General features: G+C 50.0%; 1 protein-coding gene across 8 annotated transcripts in view; it reads right to left on the minus strand.

Moving 5' to 3' along the window:
- SPECC1 (sperm antigen with calponin homology and coiled-coil domains 1) overlaps positions 1-24,496 on the minus strand; it is a 307,237-nt gene that overhangs the window by 228,200 nt on the left and 54,541 nt on the right. For 4 of the 8 annotated variants that reach the window (XR_013177470.1, XM_077163989.1, XM_077163994.1 and 1 more), the window contains exon 1: positions 5,527-5,642. The exons of 2 other annotated variants lie outside the window; for them this stretch is intronic. Coding sequence is in view for 3 of the 6 variants with exons in the window: in XM_077163989.1 (XP_077020104.1) it covers positions 5,527-5,636 (110 nt within the window). In the remaining 3 variants the exon portion in view is untranslated. Of the gene's footprint in view, positions 1-1,845; positions 1,961-2,745; positions 2,826-5,526; positions 5,643-24,496 lie in introns of those variants that run through there. 2 more of the 8 variants (XM_077163992.1, XM_077163990.1) reach the window with 2 other exon arrangements.

Genomic DNA, 24,496 nt, shown 5'->3' on the forward strand with positions numbered 1-24,496 from the left:
GCTTGACGTGACTTTTCAGGACAACGCTAGCTTCCTCGGGGCAGGGACTCCTCCTGCAGCGCTGCATCCACCCATACGGAACAGTCAGCCTGAGTCGAGACAAGCAAGTCCACAAGCCCAGCAGCTTCGGGGTTTGCAGCAGGACAACCGACCTAGCCTTCAAGTGCATACAAGCAAATCACTTGAAAACCAGACTTGGCAGAAGCACAAGAGTTACTTATTTCTCCTCTTGAGTAAAAATGGATATCATTTAAAAATTAATAAAGCATGGCCCCTCAAGAAGTGAAATGTAGGTTTTCCATACGACTCAGCAATTCCACTCCTAGGGATGTCCCCAAAAGAACTGAAAGCAGATACCGATAGAACACAGATACTGGTAGACCCATGTTCACTGCAGCCTTATTCACCATAGCCCAAAGTGGAAGCAACCCAAGCGTTCATATTAGGACTCCATAAGCAGGACATGGCACAGCTATACAATGGAGTGCTCTTCAGCCATCAGAAGGGGTGGAGTTCTGATGCCTACTCTAACATGGACAAATCCTGAAGACATCATGTTGAATGAAATAAGCCAGACACGAAAAGACAAATATCGTATGATTTCGTTTATAAGAAATATCTAAAATAAGCAAATGCACAGAGCACGGTTTTATGACATGCATACTTTACAATGAAAACCAATGTAAAAAACAAAATAAAGCTTACTTTGTGTGGTCAGACCTGAAATCCACAGGGTAGTTACACACACACAACATCAAGCCACCCACCTCAACCACCGCCACGCACACCATTCGGTGGGACCCATCACACTCACAACGCCTCACCACCTTCCATCCCCACGACTTTTCCCCAAACAGAAAACTCTGATGAGCTGCTTGCTCTCAGCCCAAACTGTGGTCCCATTTCCCCAAACAGAAACTGTACGCCCACTGCGCATAAACGCCCCCTTCCCAGCCCTTCCCCTCCCTGGTAACTTGTACTTTACTTTCTCCCTCTACTAACTTGCATATTCTAGTTATTTCACATAAGAGGAATCACAGGTATTGTGATTTTTAAAATTTTTTATAAAAAAGGCATGTTATATCTCATTACTGATACTTATCACTGTTTTCTTTCTCAATCATAATTTTTTTTTGTATGCAGTATGATGAGGGTCACACTTCATTCTTTTTCCATGTGACTGCTCCATTATTGCAGCATCATTTATTGATTTTTTGAGGGGGAAGTGCATAGGCCAGGACTCGAACCCAGGTCTCCCGCATGGCAGGCGAGGATTCTATCGCTGAACTACCCCTGAGCCCCCCTCAATCATAATTTTTAATGCTGCTTTCTGCAGCAGCAATGAAAGAATCCCTAGGTTAAAACCTAGACCGAGAATAACTTTCGTAGGACTCCCAATATGAAATGCACCAACAGAGCCCAAATGATCGGTGGAGAGAATTACTGATGAGTTTTACCAACTGTTCCATCCCCGACGAGAAACATCCCCTGAATTGGTCCGTTGACGCAAAGGTACCCTTTACGTTATGGTCACAATCATCAGAAAGGACTACGCCAGGGCTTACTTTACAAGAAATAAGATGATTCTAAAATGTGTCTACTTTCCCCCAAATCTGCCCAGGTAAATAAATTTCTTTGACTCTCCAAAGAGAGATAAGAGTATGCATATGAGAAGCAAAGGAAAAGGGTGGAAATTTTCTTTGCTATCTTTTCTCCAAGGTCCCAGGAGTCTAGGTGCTTGATTAAAATAAAATAAAACAAAAACCCATCTTGGTCAGAATTCAAAGATCTAAACTCCTCTCTTAATCTCCAGCAGCAAATCTGATAATAATCTGGGCAGTGCACCTGGAAAATGCTCAGCCATGTTCCCAAGATCCTGACGAGCTGCTTGCACTGAGGCCAACTTTCCGGGGCTGTCACGTTGGTAAGCTCACACCTTTCTCTTCTCTCCTATCACCTTCTGAAATCAATTAAATTATTTCCATCTGCCTCCCCCGCCCCCACCCTGCGGAGCATGCCAATCTTCTCTTGACTCCCTCTACTCTTTACTCCCCTCGGCTCCACGCTGTCATCCCCTCCACCAGCGAGAGCCCCGCCGCCAGCCCCGCGCCCTCGCGCACTTCAGACGCGCAATGGACAAGAGACGCCCGCGCGCCCGAGCCGGGGAGAGCTACGGGGACGGCCCCCATCCGCGCTCCGCAGAGCCGTGGCGGGCTTCGCCCTGTCAGCCGCCGCGCAGGACGGACGGACCGAAGGACGGGAAGTAGCTGGCGAGGAGAGCAGGCGGCCCGCAGCCCTGCCCTGCGCACCCCGCCCGGGCTCCATGCCGTTGTATTTCTGCATTGACTCGTCCTGGGGCTGACGAGGCACGGTGGTCGCGGGGCTGTCGCCAGCCTCGACCTGGCTCAGCTCCTCCTGCAGGAAGACCCCTGGGGGTGGGAGGACAGATGGTGTCCTCCTGGGATAGGGGTGGGGCTCCCGCCCAATCCGCCCATCCCAACGCTTCTACTTCCCCTGCCCCCTCTCATCGGGTCCTCTCGCCCGCACGTCTCCAGGGTCTCCTCGGTGGGCTCAGGCAGGCGCAGCAGCTCGTACGAACCGCGGAGCTCCCGATGCGGCCAGATGCCAACCCGGCTCACGCCCCTGCTCCTAAACAGCCGCCCGGCAGCCTCCCCGGGCCCCTGCGCTCCCGCCTCCGCACCCGATGCACCCGGAGGGCCAGCCCTGCGCCACGGCTCCCCGCACCTTCCCCCAGGAGTGTCCTTCTGCGGGCGGCACAAGCAGACGGCTGGCCCCCACCCCGAAGGCTGCTCAACAGAACTCTTCATTATGACCAATGCCAGGCCGGCCGCCTTGTCCAGTTAACCCAGGACAAGTGGATCAGTCGAATGAACCTTCAGTATCCAGAGCCAGGACATCGCAATGGATCTAAGGAGCGCACCTTTTATCCGCGGAGCTGCCCGTTTTAATTTGGAAATGTGAAAGACAGAGAGTAGGGAGGAAAATAAACAGAGAGCACGTTCCTTAGATTTGGTCCCAGCTTCAATAAATCCTTGCTGCTGGAAGAGAAACACAGCTGTGAGGGCTACTGGAGCAGCAGTTTCCTTATGAATGTGACTTAGGAACATAAAATAAATAGAGGAGCTCTGGCCAAGTACAAGACAATTAGTGGGAAAAAAAGGTTCCTACGACGAATTCCCTGATTTCTGAAAATCCTCATAAACTTCACAAAGGATCAAACTGTTCAAAGAACTACAGTTAAATCATCTGAGAACACACTCCTGCCGGGTGGGGTGAGGCAGATTCTTTCCAGGGAGTTTTCTTAAGACTTCTCAAATGTTTTATTTTCTTTAACAAGCTTCATTTGTCTTCAGAATGGTACAAGACTTCTCTTTTAAAATGCAACTCACATTGTTCAGCATAAAGTAGAAAAGAAAGGAGGGAAGAAGGGGCGGCTATTTTTAGAGTACAATCAGGCGTTTGGGCACTGGGGGAAAGTCAGAGCCAACCACACGTCCCTCCCTTCCTCTGCTATTTAACCTCTGCATTGAGAACCCCTGTTGGAAAACGGTTACTCGGGGCTTCAGTTCTATTACCCCTTAGAGGCACAAAAGCAGCAAGGAGATTGTGAGACACTTCTGGGCGGTCTGTCCGTGGGAGTGGCAGAGCCCCAGGTCTCGCGAGTAAAATAAGCGCTGGGAAGTAGAAAGCTCCAGTATTCACGTCTGAGAACCCACAAGGCAGGAATGTTCACATAGCTCAATTACCAGGGGACCTGTTTGTTTCATCAGAAAACAGAATGGGGGGAGTGAGCAACATGCTGGAAAAATCTAGCTAGGGCTGTTTACAGTATGTGTTGAGTTTACTCCTGATCTCTTCTAAGGCAGTGGCTGGGAAATGGGGGTGATTCCCCCCATCGCCCCCCCCACCCCCAGGGGTGGGTGGCAATGGCTGTAGATGTTCGTGATTGTCACAACTTGGGGGCTGCTACTGGCATCCAGAGGGTGGAGACGAGAGAGGTGGCTAAATACCCTCCCTGTATATGAGCCCCCCACCCCATAACACGGAATAGTCCAGCCGAAATGTCAACAATGCCGAGGCTGAGGAACTCGGCTCTAGAGGGAGAGTGAGCATGAGGTGCCTGCCTAGTTTTCCATTTCCCATAAAACATTCACCCTGAAAATCTAGATTAGAAGGAGCCTAGAGAACTCCAGATGTCAGCTCGTGGGCCTCAGGAAACACCCCAAAACTTATTATTTATTTTCTGTGGTCTCAAGATGGAAAAAAAATCATCCCCTTTGATCTTAGATTTCTTCCTGGTAAATAAGGAAAAGAACAGTTTTCCCTAGAGCATTAGAAGAAAAACCACAAACTAAAAGTCATTTACCCTGTCCACAGGAGTCGCCCGAAGAACAGGACCGAGCAGCAATCAAACAAAACCTAATGGGAAGGAGCACTGACAGGTCGCCCACCGCCCCACCTTAGAGCCCGAAACAAACTCTGAAGATGGAATAAGGACTTGCAGAAACTACGAAACCCGTAAAGAAGAGAGAACATTCTAGAATAAGAAACGAGGCAGGAGCAGGGCCACTACGACAGCCAGATCTAGAAGAAAGACGTGTCGCCTGGAGGGCCAAACAGAGACCAGGCATCTGGAACCACTGTCTGTGACGTCCTTCTGTCCCCAAAGCTGACCCAAGAAGCTGGTGTCCCGCAGAGCTGGGAGACCGCAAACCGGTCACCGTTTCCCTGCCTTATGACAGGGCTTCACAGCAGAGCACACCAAGTGAATGAGCCGGGGCCACAGAAAAGGAGGTGGAAGGAGAGTATTTCAGGAGAGCCCTCTCTTCAGAACTCTTCTGAAAGGGTTTATCACCAGGTAATAAACCAGGAACAAACACTGTATGTCGGAGGGAACTGGCGGCTTCTGCAGCTGTTTGGGTTTCCAGGCCTTGAGCCCTGCTGCTCCTCCAGCCCCAGGCCTGGGCCTTTCTTTGCAGGTGCCTTGCCTCTCCTGGGAGATTAGCTGGAGGAGAGCTGGGAAAGGGTGCGGCAGGGGTTAGAAGGAGCAACAGGAAAGAGGCAGCACCCCGGGGTGGTGCCACAAGGGGGCCGTGTCAGCCCTACGCCAGGAGGGGTGTGCGGGGCGACAGTGAGCCCAGATGAGCTGGGGTTCTCAGTGGCTGCTGCAGGCAGCCAGGGCACTGGGCTGGGCAGAGCTGGGGAACAGCGCCTCAAACTCGCCCCTCCCGCCTGGGCTTCCACGGGTCCTCGGAAGGCAGCAGGGCAGGAGGCTGCAGCGCTGTGGGACCCCTGCCCTCCAGCACAGACGGTGGTGGACCCCCGAGCCCAAGGGTCGCCGAGAGGAAAGCCAGGAGCCCCCCCCCCCGCTGCCCCCCCGGCTCACCTAGATCCCCCTCCCTCCCCAAGCTTGGTGTCCGCCCTCTGGGACCGTCCCTGGGCTCCCTGGTCCAGGAGGGTCCCCAACAGGCTTGGGCACTCAGCAAGGCGTGTCTGTCCACTTACCGGCCTTCCCTGCTGGCCTGCGTGCCCTTCCCAGAGGTCGGCCTCCTGCCCCCCTGCCCGGCGCCCGGAGCAGCCCCTCGGGGACCCGCTTCTCCTGCCGACTTCCTCATTTCTATCACCAGAACGCCTTTCTCTCCTCTCCCAGACACGAAACCCCACAGCCAGCTTTGACTCCTCCCCAGAGCTCTCTTTCTCCAACTCAACCAGCTGGCCAAACCGCCGCTGTTTCCTGGGGGGGCCCTGCCGCCCCTGGGGCCGTCCACCAGGCAGCCTCCTGCTCCCCCTCCTGGAGGTCCCCTGTGGCTCGGCCTCCACCCTGCCCTCACCCAGCCCGCTACCCAGCTCCCCCCAGCCCACCTCCACTTCTCCTGGTCACCCCTGGCTGCCTGGTCTCCCCCGTGGGAGAAACTCTGTGGCTGGGCACAGGGGTTCTGTTTGGGGCGATGGGAAATTCTGGGAACAGATGGTGTGACGGGAGCATGACACTGAATGTGCTGAATGCACACATGTTGACACTTAAAAATGGTCAAAATGGTAAATTTTATGTGGATATATATATACATAGATACATTATCTCAATTAAATAAAAAAAGCTCCTAACCCCCATTACCCAGGCTTTACAGTGCACAGCCACTGAAACTCGGGGGGTTCAGGTGCTCCCCAGGAGCCCCACAGTTACTAGACGGTGGCGCCCCCCCTCCCCAGCCAGCCCCTAACCCTGCACCGCCGCTGTGCCGGCCCTTCAAGCTGAGTGCCTGCCCACCACTGCCCGCACCCAGGGGGCGCCGCTCCTGGCATCAGATGCAGCCCCTGAATCTCCTCCCTGTGAGTGTCCCCCCTCCTCCCTGACCCTCCCACCTGAAACCTCCAGAAGCCTTCCTTCTCTGCTGGTTCCTCCATGCCCAAGACCCCGCCTGCCGGCTTCTGGTCGCCCCTCTCCTCGGGGCCCCACAGCGTCCCCTCCTGGGTCTCCTGCCGCCTCACTAGCCCCTGCACGCCCACGGCGGCCACAGGGATCCCGTGGAAACACCAACCAGATCGTGTCACTCCCCCCCCGGACCCTCCAGCAGCTTCTCCCTGCACCGGGAATGCACCTCCAGCCCGAGCACCCAGGCCTGTGCCTTCACCCTGCCACCTGCGGCCCCCCTCCACCATGTCCATCTACATCCTGGGGGGGGGGGGTCCTGCTGCTGTCTTCTCTCTCTACCCCTAGGGGCAGCTGGGCAGCAGGGCTTCGTCCCTGTGCTCTGTCCCCAGCCCTCAGACTGGGCCTGGCACACAACAGTGCTGAACAAAATAACTATTGAATGTCTGGATTCCGCCTTTCACTGGGGACATGGGTTCGGGTGCCCCACCCCCCACTCCACCCCCCAGCCAGAGGCCCCCCAGAGAGGCCCACGAGCTGCAGACTTGGGGCTGCAAATGCAGGGCCCGACAAGGCAGTGGCTGAATTACTGTGTGAACACGAACACAACTATAAAGCAATGATGACCATTTTCTTGTGAGGCCACAAATGGTTCTAAACAATCGGAAAAAAAAAAAAAGCTATTCCAGAATTGCTTTGGAGACAGGGACCCAGTGATGCCTGGTTCACTGTGATATGACTCACAATTGCCAAAAGGTGGAAGCAGCCCATGTGTCCATCAGGTGACGAGCAGATACGTGAAGGATGAGATGTACAATGGAATGTTTGTCAGCTGTAAAGAGGAATGACGCTCTGACACATGCAACAACGTGGGTGAACTCTGAACACGTCATGTGGAGTGAAAGAGGCAGACACCACAGGACAAATACCGCCTGATCTCACTAATGAGAAAGATCAGAACACGCAAATTTATAGAAACTGGAAGATGACGGGCTACCAGGGGTGGGGGAAGGCGTGGGGAATGGGTAGTTAATGCCCAGTTGGTACAGAGCCTCTTTTTGGGGTGACGGAGAGGTTTTGGTAATAGAGGGTGGGGATGGCACATAACCTTGTGAGTTTATTAAACACCACTAACCTGTATACTTGAAAGTGGCTAAAATGATTAATTTTAGGTTGTATATAGTTACCAAAATAGAAGTGAACCCTAATATAAACTATGGACTGTAGTTAATAATGTTTCATTCATTGTAACAAAAGTCCCCCCATCCAGGCAAAGTGTTAATAACAGGGAAACCTCTGTGTGTGTGGAGGGATGGCGTATACATCGGGACTGTGTATGTTTTGCATGATTTGCTTATAAACCTACAACTGTGCTAATAAAAAAAAAAAGTTACTTTTGAGGATGAGAACCCATCGATGTAGATATAGAACCTTCCAGAATTCTACTGGAAGCAGAGTTCCTGTCGATGTATAAGCATTAACATTATAAAAATTATTCTCAAACTTACAGTCACACTTGAGATGTAGTTCCTAAAATTATTCAGCACCGGATCTCTGAAATCAAGAGCTTCATCTAATTTCTTGAATATATTCTCGAAAGATGGATTTTCTCTCTGTGGTATACAGCCTAGTCTCACAGTGCTAGCACATAAACCTCACGTTTCTATGCTGAAGGCTTCAGATGTGTGAAAAGAAGCATAATAACATGTAAACTCAGGTTTGCAGATTCTTCGTAGACTGGGAGTCCCCAGCAACCCCAGGAGGACAGAACCCATCGCTGATATGATGCGCTCGGTGTACCGCATCTTCTATCCAGCCTGTTCTGGTTCTTTGCTCCTAACGGCACCGAGTCAAGGGGGACTGAGTACAGCCCGTGGGGTCAGCGGCCCAGCTTCCAGGGCACCGGCCAGCCGCTCCCTTTTGGAGCTGCTGCCTCCAGGAACAACACAAAACTGTCGGTCTCCCACCCCACCCTTACGCCAAAGCCCTGCACCCCCGACAGTGCAGTCCTGCGTCCCCGAGCGCGCACCCCTGCGCCCCGCATCACCGGCAGCACGCCCCTGCGCCCCCAAGCGCGCGCCCCTGCACCCCTGAGCGTGCGCCCTTGCACCTCGAGCACGCTCCCTGCGCTGGCATTGCGGGGCTCCGGGAGGGGAAGGGACAAAGCACCCCTTCAGCACTGTGAACAGAGATTCAAAAGAAAACCAAAGCCCCTTCTGAGAACCCCAGTCCCGACCCATAGGGGAGGGGGCCCATCCCCTCACCACACCCACTGCCCCCTTTCCCACTGCACTGGACCCCCGGGTTCTGACCACCGGCTCCGCCCCCAGGAGAGGCACCTCCCCGGGCCACTCGCTCACTGGGACCACCATGGCAGGAGGACGAGGGGGCGGGGAAGGGCCCCCCCAGAGCCACTTGCAGGTGCCTCCATGGGGTGGGACTTCCCCGCATGGCCTGTCCCCCTCGACAGTGTGGTCATAATGACTGACCTCCTCTTCCCCCTGAAGGACCTCTGCCCATGTCCACTGGGCCCTCCACGTCTCCTCCCAGAGAAGGGGGCGGTAACCTCAGGGTCGGCGCTGGTGTGTCCAGCCCTTGGGGCCAGCCCCGGCTGGCTGGGCACAGCGAGGCACAGTTCATAGATGGCGCCGCCCTCCAGCCCACCCACCTTGAGGAGGGGGCGCAGCCCCGCTGCTGGGGGGGGCCTTGCCCCATCAGCCATGAACCTTCAGAGCAAAGGACTGAGGACTCAAGGAGGAAGGAGGAAGGAGCTCTGCCTCAAGGCCACGCCATCGGTGCCTTTCTGGGCTCCCAGCCTGCTGCCCTCCCCTAAGGATTTTGGAGTCAAGACCTTAATGTCAACTCGCAGAGGAATTTCCAGCCTGCAGGATCCCTGCCTGCATCTCGGGCTTTCTGATGGTCATACCCGCCTGAGCCAATTCCTTAAAATAAACAAATCTCTTTTTACATATAAAAATGTATGTTAATTCTGTGTCTCTGGAGAACTCTGAGTAATACAGAAAGGCTTACTGACACCCCAAGTGACAAGCGCCCAATACAGGGATAAACTCTTGTGACTAGTTTCTGCGTCGTGGGCTAGTAGAGGGAGGCAGGAACAAAACAGCATATCAACAAAAGCACTTCCTGTGCCTGGCAAAACAGGGAGCACAAGCATATAGGAAAAGAAACATGGAGACAAGGCCCCAGCTCTCTCCTGGCTTCCTGCTCCAAGACAGCAGGCTTCCCCTTCCATGCCGCACCTTCGGGGTGCATGGGTTCAGGATGCTTACAAGGGACACCACCAAGTAGAAATGGGTTTTGTATTACACTGATATAGTCATAAAATGCTGAAGGCGTCAGAGGAGCAGGGTCCTAACAGAATCCCAACCAGGGGCCAAGATGGCGGCTTAGCAATGTGCGTGTTTTAGTTCGTCCTCCAGAACAACTACTAAATAACCAGAAACAGTACAGAACAGCTCCCGGAGCCACATCAGTGACCGAACACACAGCGTACCCCAGTCTGGACCAGCTGGACCGGCTGCGAGCCTCCCTAGAACTGTGAGTTCCCCAAGCCACGGCAGCCAGCGCCTGGCACCCATCCCCCACAGGCAGCTTCCCAGAGGGAAAGGAAAGAGACTCTAACAGCAGCAGGAGTTGAGTCCAATCAAAAACCAATTGTGGCATTAATTAACAAATTCTGACTACTAAAAATAGGCCCCCAGCTCAGGTGAATCCAGTCAGGGCAGAGGTCGCTCATTGGGCTCACGGAAAAAGAGGAAAGGGGAGGAAACGGAGGTTTTTGTGGCTGTCTTTCTACGGAGGCTGGGCTGCCTCTGGATTCAGCAGCGAGACTTCTCAGGCTGCAACTGCCCCAGGCATAGGCAGAAAAGGACTGCTTTCAGGGCTGTCTCCCACCTGTGCCTTCCCCAGGGGAGGGGTGAAGCCCAACTCAGGTGGAATCCCTCCCTCAAGGAATTCAGACCCCAGAGCTTGGCAATTCTAAGCCATTAAAACCAGCCTACAACCTCTCCTCTGTCTCCACCACACCCCCAGCAGGGAGAGTCATCCAAAGTTAAAGGAGCCGTAACATCTTTTGGTGGTGGGACCCACAGGTAGACAAGCGCCACATACTGGGCAGGATAAGAAGAACAGAGCCCAGAGACTTCACAGGAAAGTCTTTTAACCTGCTGGGTCTCACCCGCAAGGAAAACTGATATTGATGACTCCTTCCCCCTGATAGGAGTCCAGTTTAGTCCGGAAAAACCCGGCTGGGGTCTATAATACCCACATAGACCCTCCTAAGGGTGGGGAGGGAAAAGGCACCATACAAGTAGGGCAAAAACAAGAAAACAAGAACTGAAAAACTATCCTCTGTTAAACAAAACCTAAGCTAGAGGTCCAGAAAAAGCTGAACTGAAGGTCAAAGAACAGACAGACAACAAACTCATCTAGCAAGAAAACCCTAGGTAAGATAAGTGAAAGCAAGCTCCAGAATAAACTAATTAAGGTAATTAAATGTCCAGATGCCAGCAAAAAATAACAAATCACACCAGGAAAATTGAAGATATGGCCCAGTCAAAGGAGCAAACCAATAGTTCAAATGAGGTACAGGAGCTGAAACAATTAATTCAGAATATATGAACAGACATGGAAATACCTCATCAAAAACGAAATCAATGAATTGAGGGAGGATATGAAGAAGGCAAGGAATGAACAAAAAGAAGAAATGGAAAGTCTGAAAAAAAAATCACAAAACTTATGGGAATGAAAGGTACAGTAGAAGAGATGAAAAAAACAATGGAAACCTACAATGGTAAATTTCAAGAGACAGAGGTTAGGATTAGTGAACTGGAGGATGGAACATCTGAAATCCAAAAAGAAACAGAAACTAAAGGGGAAAATTGGAAAAACATGAGCAGGGACTCAGGGAATTGAATGATAATATGAAGCGCACAAATATACATGTTGTGGGTGTCCCGGAAGGAAAGGAGAAGGGAAAAGGAGGAGAAGAACTAATGGAAGAAATTATCACTGAAAATTTCCCAACTCTTATGAAAGACCTAAAATTACAGATCCAAGAAGTGCAGCGCACTCCAAAGAGAATAGATCCAAATAAACATTCTCCAAGACACGTACTAGTCAGAATGTCAGAGGTCAAAGAGAAAGAGAGGATCTTGAAAGCAGTAAGAGAAAAGCAATCCATCACATACAAGGGAAACCCAATAAGACTATGTGTAGATTTCTCAGCAGAAAATATGGAGGCAAGAAGACAGTTGGATGACATATTTAAATTACTAAAAGAGAAAAACTGCCAACCAAGAATTCTATACCCAGCAAAACTGTCCTTCAAAAATGAGGAAGATATTAAAACCTTTTCAGACAAAAAATCACTGAGAGAATTTGTGACCAAGAGACCAGCTCTGCAAGAAATACTAAGGTAGCACTAGAGACAGATATGAAAAGACAGAAGAGAGAGAGAGGTGTGGAGAAGAGTGTAGAAAGAAGGAAAATTAGATATGATATACAAAATACAAAAGGCAAAATGGTAGAGGAAAGTACTACCCATACAGTAATAACACTAAATGTTAATGGATTGAACTCCCCAATCAAAAGACATAGACTGGCAGAATGGATTAAAAAACAGGATCCTTCTATATGCTGTCTATAGGAAACACATCTTAGACCCAAAGATAAACACAGGTTGAAAGTGAAAGGTTGGGAAAAGATATTTCATGCAAATAACAACCAGAAAAGAGCAGGAGTGGCTATACTAATATCCAACAAATTAGACTTCAAATGTAAAACAGTTAAAAGAGACAAAGAAGGACACTATCTACTAATAAAAGGAACAGTTCAATAAGAAGACATAACAATCATAAATATTTATGCACCAAAGCAGAATGGCCCAAAATAAGTGAGGCAAACACTGCAAACACTGAAAAGGGAAATAGACACATCTGCTATAATACTTGGAGACTTCAATTGCCCACTCTCATCAATGGACAGAACATCAAGACAGAGGATCAATAAAGAAACAGAGAATTTGAATATTACAATAAATGAGCTAGACTTAACAGACGTTTATAGGACATCACACCCCACAACAGCAGGATACACCCTTTTCTCAAGTGCTCATGGATCATTCTCAAAGATAGACCATATGCTGGGTCACAAAGCAAGTCTCAACAAATTTAAAAAGATTGAAATCATACAAAACACTTTCTCAGATCATAAGGGAATGAAGTTGGAAATCAATAATAGGCAAAGCGCCAGAAAATTCACAAATATGTGGAGGCTCAACAACACACTCTTAAACAACCAGTGGGTCAAGGAAGAAATTACAAGAGAAATCAGTAAATATCTCGAGGCAAACGAAAATGAAAACACAACATATCAAAAATTATGGGATGCAGCAAAGACAGTGCTAAGAGGGAAATTTATTGTCCTAAATGCCTATATCAAAAAAGAAGAAAGGGCAAAAATTCAGGAATTAACTGTCTACTTGGAAGAAGTGGAGAAAGAACAGCAAACTAACCCCAAAGCAAGAGAATCCCAACCACACAGATGCCATCACCCGGGCCGTCGGGAGTCTGGGAGGGGTGGGCGTGAGGACTCCCAGCGAGAACTCCCCTCAAGGGAGGGAGGGAGCCAAGCAGGAACAGAGTGCTGCATGCATGCTACCACGCTAAAAACAATACAAAGTGGAACTATTTCCTCAAGAACTTCTGCGGTTTCCCAGCATATCCATCGTGCCTTTGGGGCCCTGGCACCTCATGGCTACAGAGCGTTCACGGCCGTGGGGTGCCCCGTGGTAGGCGAGGGGGGGGCAGAGCACCAGAGGTACAGGGGAGCCACCATGCGTGGCCCAGAGGCCGTGGACGGTGTCCCTCCAGGCTGAAGCCGTCCTGGAAGGCGCAGGGGCCAGGGAAAAGGGTCCCATGGTGGCTGGACCAGCAAGATGGGCCACCAGGAAGAGACCAGGGAGGAGAGGATTGTGCAGTGGGTACCAGGGCAATCTTTGCATTATCTTTCGCATCTGCTGCATCGCCATGGCTACCCAGTCACCATGGTGGACGCCTCTCTGAGGGACAGGTCGAGTCTGTCCCCTTGCACAAGCAGTGGGAGTCGGTCCCACTGCAGAGCAGCCGGGTTCTGGGTTCCTTATTGTTAACTGGATTAAGCTGAACCACTAAATGAAGCTGGTTCCTTTTTTTTTTTTTTTTTTTTTTGCACTCCTGAGATTTTCTTTTCGAACCCACAGGCTTTCCCTTTTTCCTTGGGGTACCTGCTGGCTAAGAAAAGCACCTGCTAAGCTCTGCAGGGTTCATCTACGCAGAGCCTGGAATACGTCCTATCTTTTCTCAGCGGTGATCACATATTGTGTTTAAATATATACAATAACCACAAATATGAGGGAGAACTTTGCAGCCTGCCCCTGGGATCGCCTTGCCGTACCCGTTTCTCACACAATCCTCAGGAGCAAACCTCATGGAACAGAAAGTGCAGCGGCTGCCCTGTGATACGTCCCTGGGGTGTGAGACGGTCACGATTACGTAACACCACAGCGGCCCCGAAAGAGGGGCTGTTTACCATATGCCTCCAACTGACTTTGAATGAAGAAAGAAATCTAAGAATGCAGCATGCGTCCTGCCATGCATTAGACCCCAGAAACAACCAGCAGCTGCTGGGATGCCGAGTTCTCTCTCCGGCCTCCAGCCTCTCCAAGGTCACGTTAAGCCCAGACCCAGGGGCTTCCCACCCCCGGTTCCCTCTTTCTACCTAACTCCCGCGTCCTTTAAAACCCAACTCACAGCCGCCTTGTCCAGGGAGCAGTCCTGCTTCCCGACCACGAGAGGCAGCTACAGGACCCGCGTCCACCAGCTCTCATTCCATCCCATCAATGCCCCGCCCCCGAAGCACCAGCCCACATGCTCCCTGGGCAAGGGATTCCTCGTTCATTTTTGGTTCCACAGCCCAGTGGTGGGTCCAACACAACTGTTAGTTAAAAAATGATCATACTGGATTGGATCCAGTAACAGAGGAGAAAAGGGCCAAAAGAACACCGCCGGACATATGCACCCTTGCGGGGCTACAGACCAGAAGCTTTATGCCAACGTTAAATTTCTTCAACTTGATAAGTGAACTCGCAGAGGTTACATAAGTGGGCACCCTGGTTCACGGGAAAGGTGCGTGGACGATATTTACACCCTACTCCCAAATGTTTAGAGAATAGACAGACGCTGGGCAGGTGGATAGACAGAACGGTACAACAAACGTGGCAAAATATTAAAAGTTGGTAGATCTGGGTATCTGGGTCGGGGTATGGTCTCTTTATGGGTTTTGTATTATTTTTACAACTGTCCTGTAGGTTTGAAATTTTTTCAAGATGTGTTCTTTTTTAAAAGATGGATCATAAGCCTAAATTCAAAACCTAAAACTCCACAACTTTTAAAAGAAAACAGAAGAAATTTAAAATTTAAAGACTGATAAATTGGACTACATTAAAATTAAAACTTTTGCATTTGGAAAGACATTGTCAAGAAAATGAAAAGATAAGCCACAGACTGGAAAAAAATATCCACAAATACATAAAGGACTTGATTCCTGAATTTATAAAGAACTCACAAAACTGAAGAATAACAAAACACACAGCTCCATAAAAAGTGTCAAAAAGATTTAAACAAGCACATTACCAAAGAAGATATTCAGATGGCAAATAAACTCATAAAAAGATGCTCAACATTATTAATCATTAAGAAAAATGAAAATTAGAACACAATGAGATACTACTACACACCTACTGGAATGGCTGAAAATTTTAAAAATAATGACGATACCAAGTCCTGGCAAGAATGTGGAGTAACAGGAGTTCTCAGGCTCTGCCGGTGGAAACGCAAAATGGAACAGCCACTTTGCAAAGCAGTGTGGCAAAGTGTCATCAAATTAAATACACACTTACATATACTCCAATACACTTCTAAGTATTTGTCCAAGGGAAGTGAAAAGTATTGTTCACATAAAGATCTGTAATGGGAATGTTTATGGAACCTTGGTTCATGGACTTGATTCAAAATTATGAAAACTGGAAACAATGCAACTGTCCATCGTTGGTGAATGGATAAAGAAACTGTGGTGCATGTGTACCCTGGAATACCATGCAGTAATAAAAAAAGGATGAACTGTTAATACACAGGATGACACACATGGACCTCAAAAGCATCATGCTTTACATAGTGGTAACTGCCATGGTTTGCTAAACCCCAACCACCATCACTCCTGTTGTCTCCTAAGAACACCTAGGGCTCAAACTAAGACTCTGTAGAGGTTTCATGCTCTAGGTTTGCCTTCCTGAAACCTACAATTCCCAGAGGATTCCTGGGTCAGATGAATCCTAAATCCCAGGGGGACCAGCCTCTCCAGGATTATCAACTAGTTATATCCCCCTATTCTTTAGTGTGGACACCCCTTCTCAACAGGAAAAACAGAACAGGCATTTCCCCAAAGATCCCTGTAGTGGGAGAAGGATTAAAGGAGAAGGCGAAGTTATAGCAGAGAAGATGCGATTTAGCAGATGAGTATGGCTGCTGAATCACTATACTGATATTCCTTCCAGCCTCTAGTATTTTGGAGCAGCTAGAAGAAAAAATCTGAGATGGTGGAATGGTTGCCCATGACAGACTCTGGGATCTGTTCTGTAACTACTTGTTGAAGAGTGCTTTGAAAATTATTACTTTTTCCTTCTTTGCTTTGTATATATGTTACATTTTAAAAAGCATTATGCTAAGTGAGAGAAATCACACAGTGTACATTCCATGTACATGAGATTCTAGAAGAGACAAAAAATAATCTAGAGGGACCTAAAGCAGATCAGTGTTTGCTTGGCAGGGGGTGAGGTAGGGGAGGGAAGGGGAGGGGACTGCCCGCAGGGGTAAGAGGGAACTTCCGGGGGTGACCCGTGTGTTCTACATCTTGATTTCGGAGGCTGCTCCGTGGGGGTGTATATCTGTTCCGTGGGTGTGTATATCTAGCAAAACTCATCAGGTTTTACATTCCAGAGGGAGCATTCACTCAGATCCAAGAAACTAAAGATGACCCTGTCCTCCTCTTTCACCCACCGAATAGGGTTTAATAGCATCCCTCCAAAGACAGCGTCCACTCGGAATCTGTGAACGTGTCTGTTCTAGTTTGCTAGCTGCCAGAATGCAATCCGCCAGAAATGGAGTGGCATTTTAAAAGGGGGAATTTAATAAGTTACAAACCTGCAATTCTAAGGCTATGAAAATCTCCAAATTAAAGCAAGTCTATAGAAATGTCCAACTAAGGCATCCAGGAAAAGATACCTTGGTTCAAGAAGGCTGATGATGTTCAGGGTTTCTCTCTTGGCTGGAAGGGAACATGGTGATGACTGCTAGCTCTCTCTCTGGCTTCTTGTTTCATGAAGCTCCCCTGGGGGTGTTTTCCTTCTTCATCTCCAAAGGTTTCTGGCTGCGCGGGCTCTCCTCATGCCTCTCATCACTTTGTCGTCCTTCTCTGCTCTCTCATAATCTCCAAAGGTCACTGGCTGGTGGACTCTGTGGTTCTCTAGACCTTGTGGCTCTGCTCGGCTCTGCTGTGGCTTTCTAATTGTTCCTAAAAGGCATTCTCTCCAAAAAATGTCTCTTCTTTTATAGGATCCTGGTGAATTAAGCAAGACTCACGTAGAATGGGTGGAGACACGTCTCTATCTAATCAAGTTTAATACCCACAATTGATGGAGTCAAATCTCCATGGAGATAACCTAATCAAGTTTCCAACGTAGAGTGCTGAATAGAGATTGCAAGAAACTGTTGCTCCCACAGGACTGATTAGGATTAAAACAGGGCTTTTCTAGGGTACACAAATCCTTTCAAACCAGCACAGTGACCTTAACTGGAAACGGTCTTTGCAGACAGAGTCAAGTTAAACTGGGGCCACACTGGATTAGCGAAGCCCTAAGTTCAACGAGGGGCCAGAGAGGGATGGGCCCTGTGAGGGCGGAGGCAGGGGCTGTAGTGATGCTTCTACAAGCCAAGGAAGGCTGTGGAAAACACCAGAAACTCAGAGACAGCATGGAACAGATGCTCCCTCAGCCTCCAGAGGGAGCCACCCTTCCGACACCTCAATTTTGGGACTTGACGACCATGAGAAAATTCATTTCCTATTCTTTTAAGCCACACAAGGTGTGTGACGGCAGCCCCGGGAGACTAAGAAGCCCCTGCGTGCCCTGTCACCAAGTTTCTTCCGATTCCTAAAGCCCTCCGGAATCTGCTTTCTCCTCTTTTTTCCCCCAAGGCTTTGATGCATCCTCAGGGCCCAAATCACGGCTGCTCCCTCTCCCTGGAGTCAGGCCATACCTGTCATGGCCCTCCCCACTTAAACGCACCACCCACCTTGCCCTCTCTCTCAGGAGAAAGCCCAAATCCAAGAGCTCGGCTCCTTGTGACCCCCTCCCCCGGTACATGTCCCACACTGAACTGCTTGTGGTTCCTTGCACACCCCATAATCTCTCCCAACCTGGGCCGGGGCTGCCTGCCACCTCCCCGCTTGAGCTGGTCACATCCTGTCCCCCACTGAGGGCAGAGCTGAAGCATCGCCTCCCCCAGCAGCTCTCTGTGCGCTCCATCCAGCCCTGCAGCAGCATCTGTCGCTCTGCTTTGCAGCTGTGGCAACCGCTTCGTCCTTCACTCACCCAGGAAGCCAGCCCTGAGCTCTCTTCCCAGAACCGTGCGAGGCCCCGGCACACTGCAGGTGACCCGTTAGGGCTTGTGGTTATTTCAGGTGAATGAATGAATGAATGAGTGGCTGAATCAAGGACTAACCAAGTGCAGAGTAACCAGTGCTAGAAGAAATCAGCTGCAAGGGGTGAGAAAGGGAGGGGTGAGGAGAAAGGGGAACTGGGGCTGGATGCGGGGATGTGCACGAGTGTGCAACTGCAGGTGTGCTCAGTACCGTGGTGTGGTTGGTCCAACGTGGGTGCTCCTTACGGGGGGCTGGAAGACAGGCTGGGAGCAGACCGTGGGTGCTCCAGAAAAGCCGGATTAGGGTTTAGACCTAATCCTGAAGTAAGAGTCTGTTCTTCTCGGGAACGCACATCATGCGAGGGAGGCCAGGAGGCGCCCCGAGGCCACGCAGTGCGAGGCGGGGAGAGGGGCAGCCAGTGGCAAGACCCCTGGTTTGTTATTTTTAAAGTTAACAGATTTATTTATATGAGAGTCTCACAACCACAACCTTGGCTCTTTTGTAAAAGTCAAGAGTGCTGATCAGAGAGGGAAACAAGTCACGGGATCCTATAAACCAGAACACACCCAGATCTCACCGCTCCCCTGCTCTCTCACCCCTCTGCTCCCCCCAGCCCCCTAAAACCCCCCACCCTCTAATCCTTCCCCAGCCACCAAAGTGATCCTTTCAAAGTATAAATCAGATTGTGTCATTTCTTTGCTAAAATCCTGCAGCAGTCCCCCAAATTCCTGGGAATGACACCGGGCCCCTCCCCAGTGTGCACAGGCGGGACCCGCACACCCGTGCCCGCCCTCTGCGCCCCTCCCTGCGCTGGGCTCCAGCTCCGCGGGTGGGGAAGGTGGCAGCAGCCCAGGGGCGCCAGGGCAGGTTCTCCAGGCCGGGGCTGCGCCTTCCACTCACTTGCTCATCAACTCCTCTGGGAGCCCCTCCTGGGTCTGGGGCACCGTGGGAGGCACCAGGACACAGGGAGGAGGGAACCAAGCAGGGCCTCACCCATGTGGAGCTCAAGGTCAAGGGCAGGCAGCCATAAAACCATCACGGGCATGAAAGATTTCAGCTCGGAGACAGGCTCTCGGGAGGACCTGTGGGCTGGAAGAGCTCCTCCAGGGCATGGGGTACAACAGGGAAGTTTCCCTGGGGCGGCACTCTCAGGACACAACCCAAAGCAAGGGAAGGGGTGAGGGGGGGTAGTAGGATGGGCCAGCAGAGCAAGGAGGGCCCTCCACCCGCATGGACCACCCCGCCCCTGCCCCAGCCCTTGGGGTGGGCCCCGCCCCCGCCCCCGCCCTCCTTGCTGACAGCCAAGGAGATGCCCAAATGGCTCTGCAGCCCAGGTCGGAGGGCAGAAGCCGCTGCCTGGGGAGACGGGGCTGCCCGACCCCCGTCCCGGGCCGCAGGCAGCACGGGGGTGCACAAGGACTCGGGAAATCCCTCGCCAACTCCGCTGGTCCTCTGCAGTGACAGTTGCAGCAGGCCCTGGGGGGCCCCAGGCTCGGTACCCAGACGTTTATTTACCACTGAGACCATCCCCTGAGGAGCTCCTCCGGTGTCTATGCTGAAACTCCTCCCCGCTACCCTCCTGGGGCCCTTTCCTTGCGACTGTCACTGGAGGAGGCCGGTTACCGGAGCGTCCAGGTGTGGCCCACATTACCGGAGCGTCCAGGTGTGGCCCACAGGCTCCACCCAGAGGACCCTTCACCTCCCTGTCTCTACCGCGCTCCTGCTTACCTCGCGCCCATAAATGCACAAAGTAAATAGGGGTCCTGCTGTCCCCTCCCCTTTACCTCACCGCTTTCTCACAGCTCCTCCCTGACTTCTCAGCCAGGAGAGCCGTTGTCCATGAATGAAATGTCTAGACCTGGCCCACCTCCTTCGCTGAGCCAGGCGGGCACCACTTCGGGACCCGAGCTTCGCGACGGGCCTCACAGACCAGCTACAGTGCTTCACCTTCACTACTGGCCATTTTTTATTTTAGTCTTTAAGCTTCATGTGATTTCACCTTCAGTGACTGTCACTTGCAGGAAGTCAACAAAGGTTTCCTTTTAAAATAAGTTACGATGAAAAAAATTAGTTACAAGGTAAGTCGATTTCAGGACCCATAAGTCACTGAGGACAGCTGGCTACCGTAAAAAGTGAGAACAGGACTCACATAACGCGGGAAACAGCGAAAGGAATGCGGAAGTGGCAGTGGGGATGAGGAGAAGGGGACATGGGGGTGAGACACATAGTGATTGATTCAGAACTGATGGGAGGTGGCACCAAGGGAGAGAGGCCACAAAGAGGACGCCATGTTCCTAGACTCCCTCTTTCTGAAACAGTCTGAGTTTCAATGCCCCTCTAGAACCCCACCCGAAGCAGCTGTCCCCTGGGGACCTCCATCACCCCCTGCCCACCTGGAGCTTGCGGCAATAATCGCAAACAGAGATGATTGCTACATCGGGGTGCCGCTTGTCCATCCTCCACCGCTGGCTGGAGGTGCCTCAGGGAAGGCAAATGCTGCGCCTGGCTCCCACCTGCGCCTGGCTCCCACCTGCGCCTGGCTCCAGCACCTGCGCCTGGCTCCCACCTGCGCCTGGCCCCCACCTGCACCTGACCCCCACCTGCGCCTGGCTCCTGCTCCTGACAGGGGACCAGCTGCCTTCAGACAGACGCGATGGGGACCCGGGTGAGGGACAGAGCGGGGGTGGGTCAGGGACAGTCAGCACTCACAGGAAAGCTACATTCCCTCTAAACCACCCGGGATGGGGAGTTCTCACCGCATCCCCTGCCTTTCCTCACTAACCATAAGCTAAAGCCCTTAAAGGATGTCGCCCCAAGGGCTCACTCTTTCCTATAACGCGTTGTGGCCTCTCCCGGCCCTGAGCGTCTACCCTTGGGATCAAGCTCCCTACACTTTTCTCTCCTGCCAGCCGGGAGAAATGTCTGTTTGCTTATTTATTTTTACAAAAAAAAGCACACAGATACTGGCTCATGGAAAATTCAAACACAAAAGTACACGGAGCCTAATTCCATTTCCCTGTCAGAAGTGATACAGGAAACCGCCAATATCACTGATGCAGGACTTTAAAAAACGAGTTTTCATATACATACAAATAAAAATGTATAGTTTCAGTTGTTTAATATAAATCACAGCTGTTAACCTAAATAGGACTGGACTGTATGTACCCACTTGAGAACACGTAGTGCGTTTTTCTGAGACATATTAAAGGCATGCATAGCTTGAACTTGAGAAATTCTATAAAACTGCCATTCAATAAGGCATTATCGATTCTTGTTGCAAGGCCCATTTCTCTCTTTGACACTGGATATTATTTATATTTTCAATTTTGGCCGAGAAGTTTTATGGAAAATGGTATTGCATTGATGTCTTAGTTGGCCAGAGTTGCTACTGCGAATCCCATGAGCCTGGTTGGACTCAGTAGCAGGAATGTACTGGCTGACTGTTTGGGGCCTGACGGAGCCCAGAATGCAGACGTCAGCAAGGCCCGCTTTCTCCCCCAAACCAGAACATTCAGCGCTGGCTGCAGGCAATCCTTGGCTGCTACCTTCACCTCTGTCACAGGCCGCTGTCCTCTCCTTTCTCTCTTCCGTGACCTCTGGGCCTCTTTATAAGGCTTCCTGTAATCTGGATTAAGACCCACCTCAGTTTGCCACAATTTAATTTAAAATGGCATCTCAAAAGGTCCTCTTGACAGCGGTTCACACCCACACAGATGTGGGTTAAGAGTTAGAGCCTGGGAACTTCCTGGAAGATGGCGGCTTAGTAAGACGCGCGGATCTTAGTTTCTTCTCCAGGACACCTACTAGGGGAGTAGAAACGATACAGAAAGCGCCCAAAGCCACAACAGAGATAAAAAAGACAGCGTACCCCATCCTGGAACGGCTGGCTGGCTGAGAGAAGCAGCTCGGGTGAGATCGCCGAGGCGCGCGGGCCTTACCGGGCGGGGTGGCAAGCGGCCGGAGTTACTCCCTTCCCCCTTCCCGGGCTGGCTGGGAGAATTGGAGAGGTGGTCCCCTGAAACCAAGGCGACTGGCGCCCACACCACGCGCAGCCCCCGGACCAACTGAGAGAATTGGATCGGAAACCCCCAGGCCGCGGAGAACGGTGACCCCGTGACTCCCGGGGAACGTGCACTCTCTCGGGCGGGCCGCTGCTGCTGGCGCCCTCCCGCCACGCTTGTTGCCCAGGGCCGACTAGGAAATTCGGACGGGCTCTTTCCCTGGCTGCGGCGACCAGCAACCCTCCCTGCGTTCGGACACCCTCCCTGCATTCGGACCCCGGGCCGGCTCAAGCCGCTTCGGCTAGCGAACCCCCAGGACGGCGAGAGTTTTCCAAAGTTTAAGGTCCCACAGCACCTTTTACTGGTGGGACCTGCAGACAAACGTGTGCCACGAGCGCCACCTACTGGGCAGGATAAGAAAAACAGAACCCAGAGATTTCACAGAAAAATATTACAACCTTGCTGGGTCCAACACCAAGAGAAATCTGAATAAATGCCCAGACGCCAGCAGCAGAAGATAACTGTCCACGCTCAAAAGATTGAGAATATGGCCCAGTCAAAGGAACAAACCAATAGCTCAAATGAGACACAAGAGCTGAGACAACTAATGCTGAATATACGAACAGAAATGGAAAACCTCTTCAAAAATGAAATCGATAAATTGAGGGAGGACATGAAGAGGACATGGGCTGAACATAAAGAAGAAATAGAAAAACTGAAAAAACAAATCGCAGAACTTATGGAAGTGAAGGATAAAGTAGCAAACATAGAAAAAATAATGGATAGCTACAATGATAGATTTAAAGAGACAGAAGATAGAATTAGTGATTTGGAGGATGGAACATCTGAATTCCAAAAAGAAACAGAAACTATAGGGAAAAGAATGGAAAAATTTGAACAGGGTATCAGGGAACTCAAGGACAATATGAACCGCACAAATATACGTGTTGTGGGTGTCCCAGAAGGAGAAGAGAAGGGAAAAGGAGGAGAAAAACTAATGGAAGAAATTATCACTGAAAATTTCCCAACTCTTATGAAAGACCTAAAATTACAGATCCAAGAAGTGCAGCGCACCCCAAAGAGAATTGACCCAAATAGGCGTTCTCCAAGACACTTACTAGTTAGAATGTCAGAGGTCAAAGAGAAAGAGAAGATCTTGAAAGCAGCAAGAGAAAAACAATCCATTACATACAAGGGAAACCCAATAAGACTTTGTGTAGATTTCTCAGCAGAAACCATGCAAGCTAGAAGACAGTGGGATGATATATTTAAAATACTAAAAGAGAAAAACTGCCAACCAAGACTCCTATATCCAGCAAAATTATCCTTCAAAAATGAGGGAGAAATTAAAACATTCTCAGACAAAAAGTCACTGAAAGAATTTGTGACCAAGAGACCAGCTCTGCAAGAAATACTAAAGGGAGCACTAGAGTCAGATACAAAAAGACAGAAGAGAGAGATATGGAAAAGAGTGTAGAAAGAAGGAAAATCAGATATGATATATATAATACAAAAGGCAAAATGGTAGAGGAAAATATTATCCAAACAGTAATAACACTAAATGTCAATGGACTGAATTCCCCAATCAAAAGACATAGATTGGCAGAATGGATTAAAAATCAGGATCCTTCTATATGCTGTCTACAGGAAACACATCTTAGACCCAAAGATAAACATAGGTTGAAAGTGAAAGGTTGGGAAAAGATATTTCATGCAAATAACAACCAGAAAAGAGCAGGAGTGGCTATACTAATATCCAACAAATTAGACTTCAAATGTAAAACAGTTAAAAGAGACAAAGAAGGACACTATATACTAATAAAAGGAACAATTAAACAAGAAGACATAACAATCATAAATATTTACGCACCGAATCAGAATGCCCCAAAATACGTGAGGAATATACTGCAAACACTGAAAAGGGAAATAGACTCATATACCATAATAGTTGGAGACTTCAACTCACCACTCTCATCAATGGACAGAACATCTAGACAGAGGATCAACAAAGAAATAGAGAATCTGAATATTACTATAAATGAACTAGACTTAATAGACATTTATAGGACATTACATCCCACAACAGCAGGATACACCTTTTTCTCAAGTGCTCATGGATCATTCTCAAAGATAGACCATATGCTGGGTCACAAAGCAAGTCTTAACAAATTTAAAAAGATTGAAATCTTACACAACACTTTCTCGGACCATAAAGGAATGATGTTGGAAATCAATAATAGGCAGAGTGCCAGAAAATTCACAAATACGTGGAGGCTCAACAACACACTCCTAAACAATGACTGGGTCAAAGAAGAAATTGCTAGAGAAATTAGCAAATACCTCGAGG

The sequence above is a fragment of the Tamandua tetradactyla genome, chromosome 6 (genome assembly GCF_023851605.1).
Source record: "Tamandua tetradactyla isolate mTamTet1 chromosome 6, mTamTet1.pri, whole genome shotgun sequence".
In the NCBI taxonomy this organism is placed as follows: domain Eukaryota; kingdom Metazoa; phylum Chordata; class Mammalia; order Pilosa; family Myrmecophagidae; genus Tamandua; species Tamandua tetradactyla.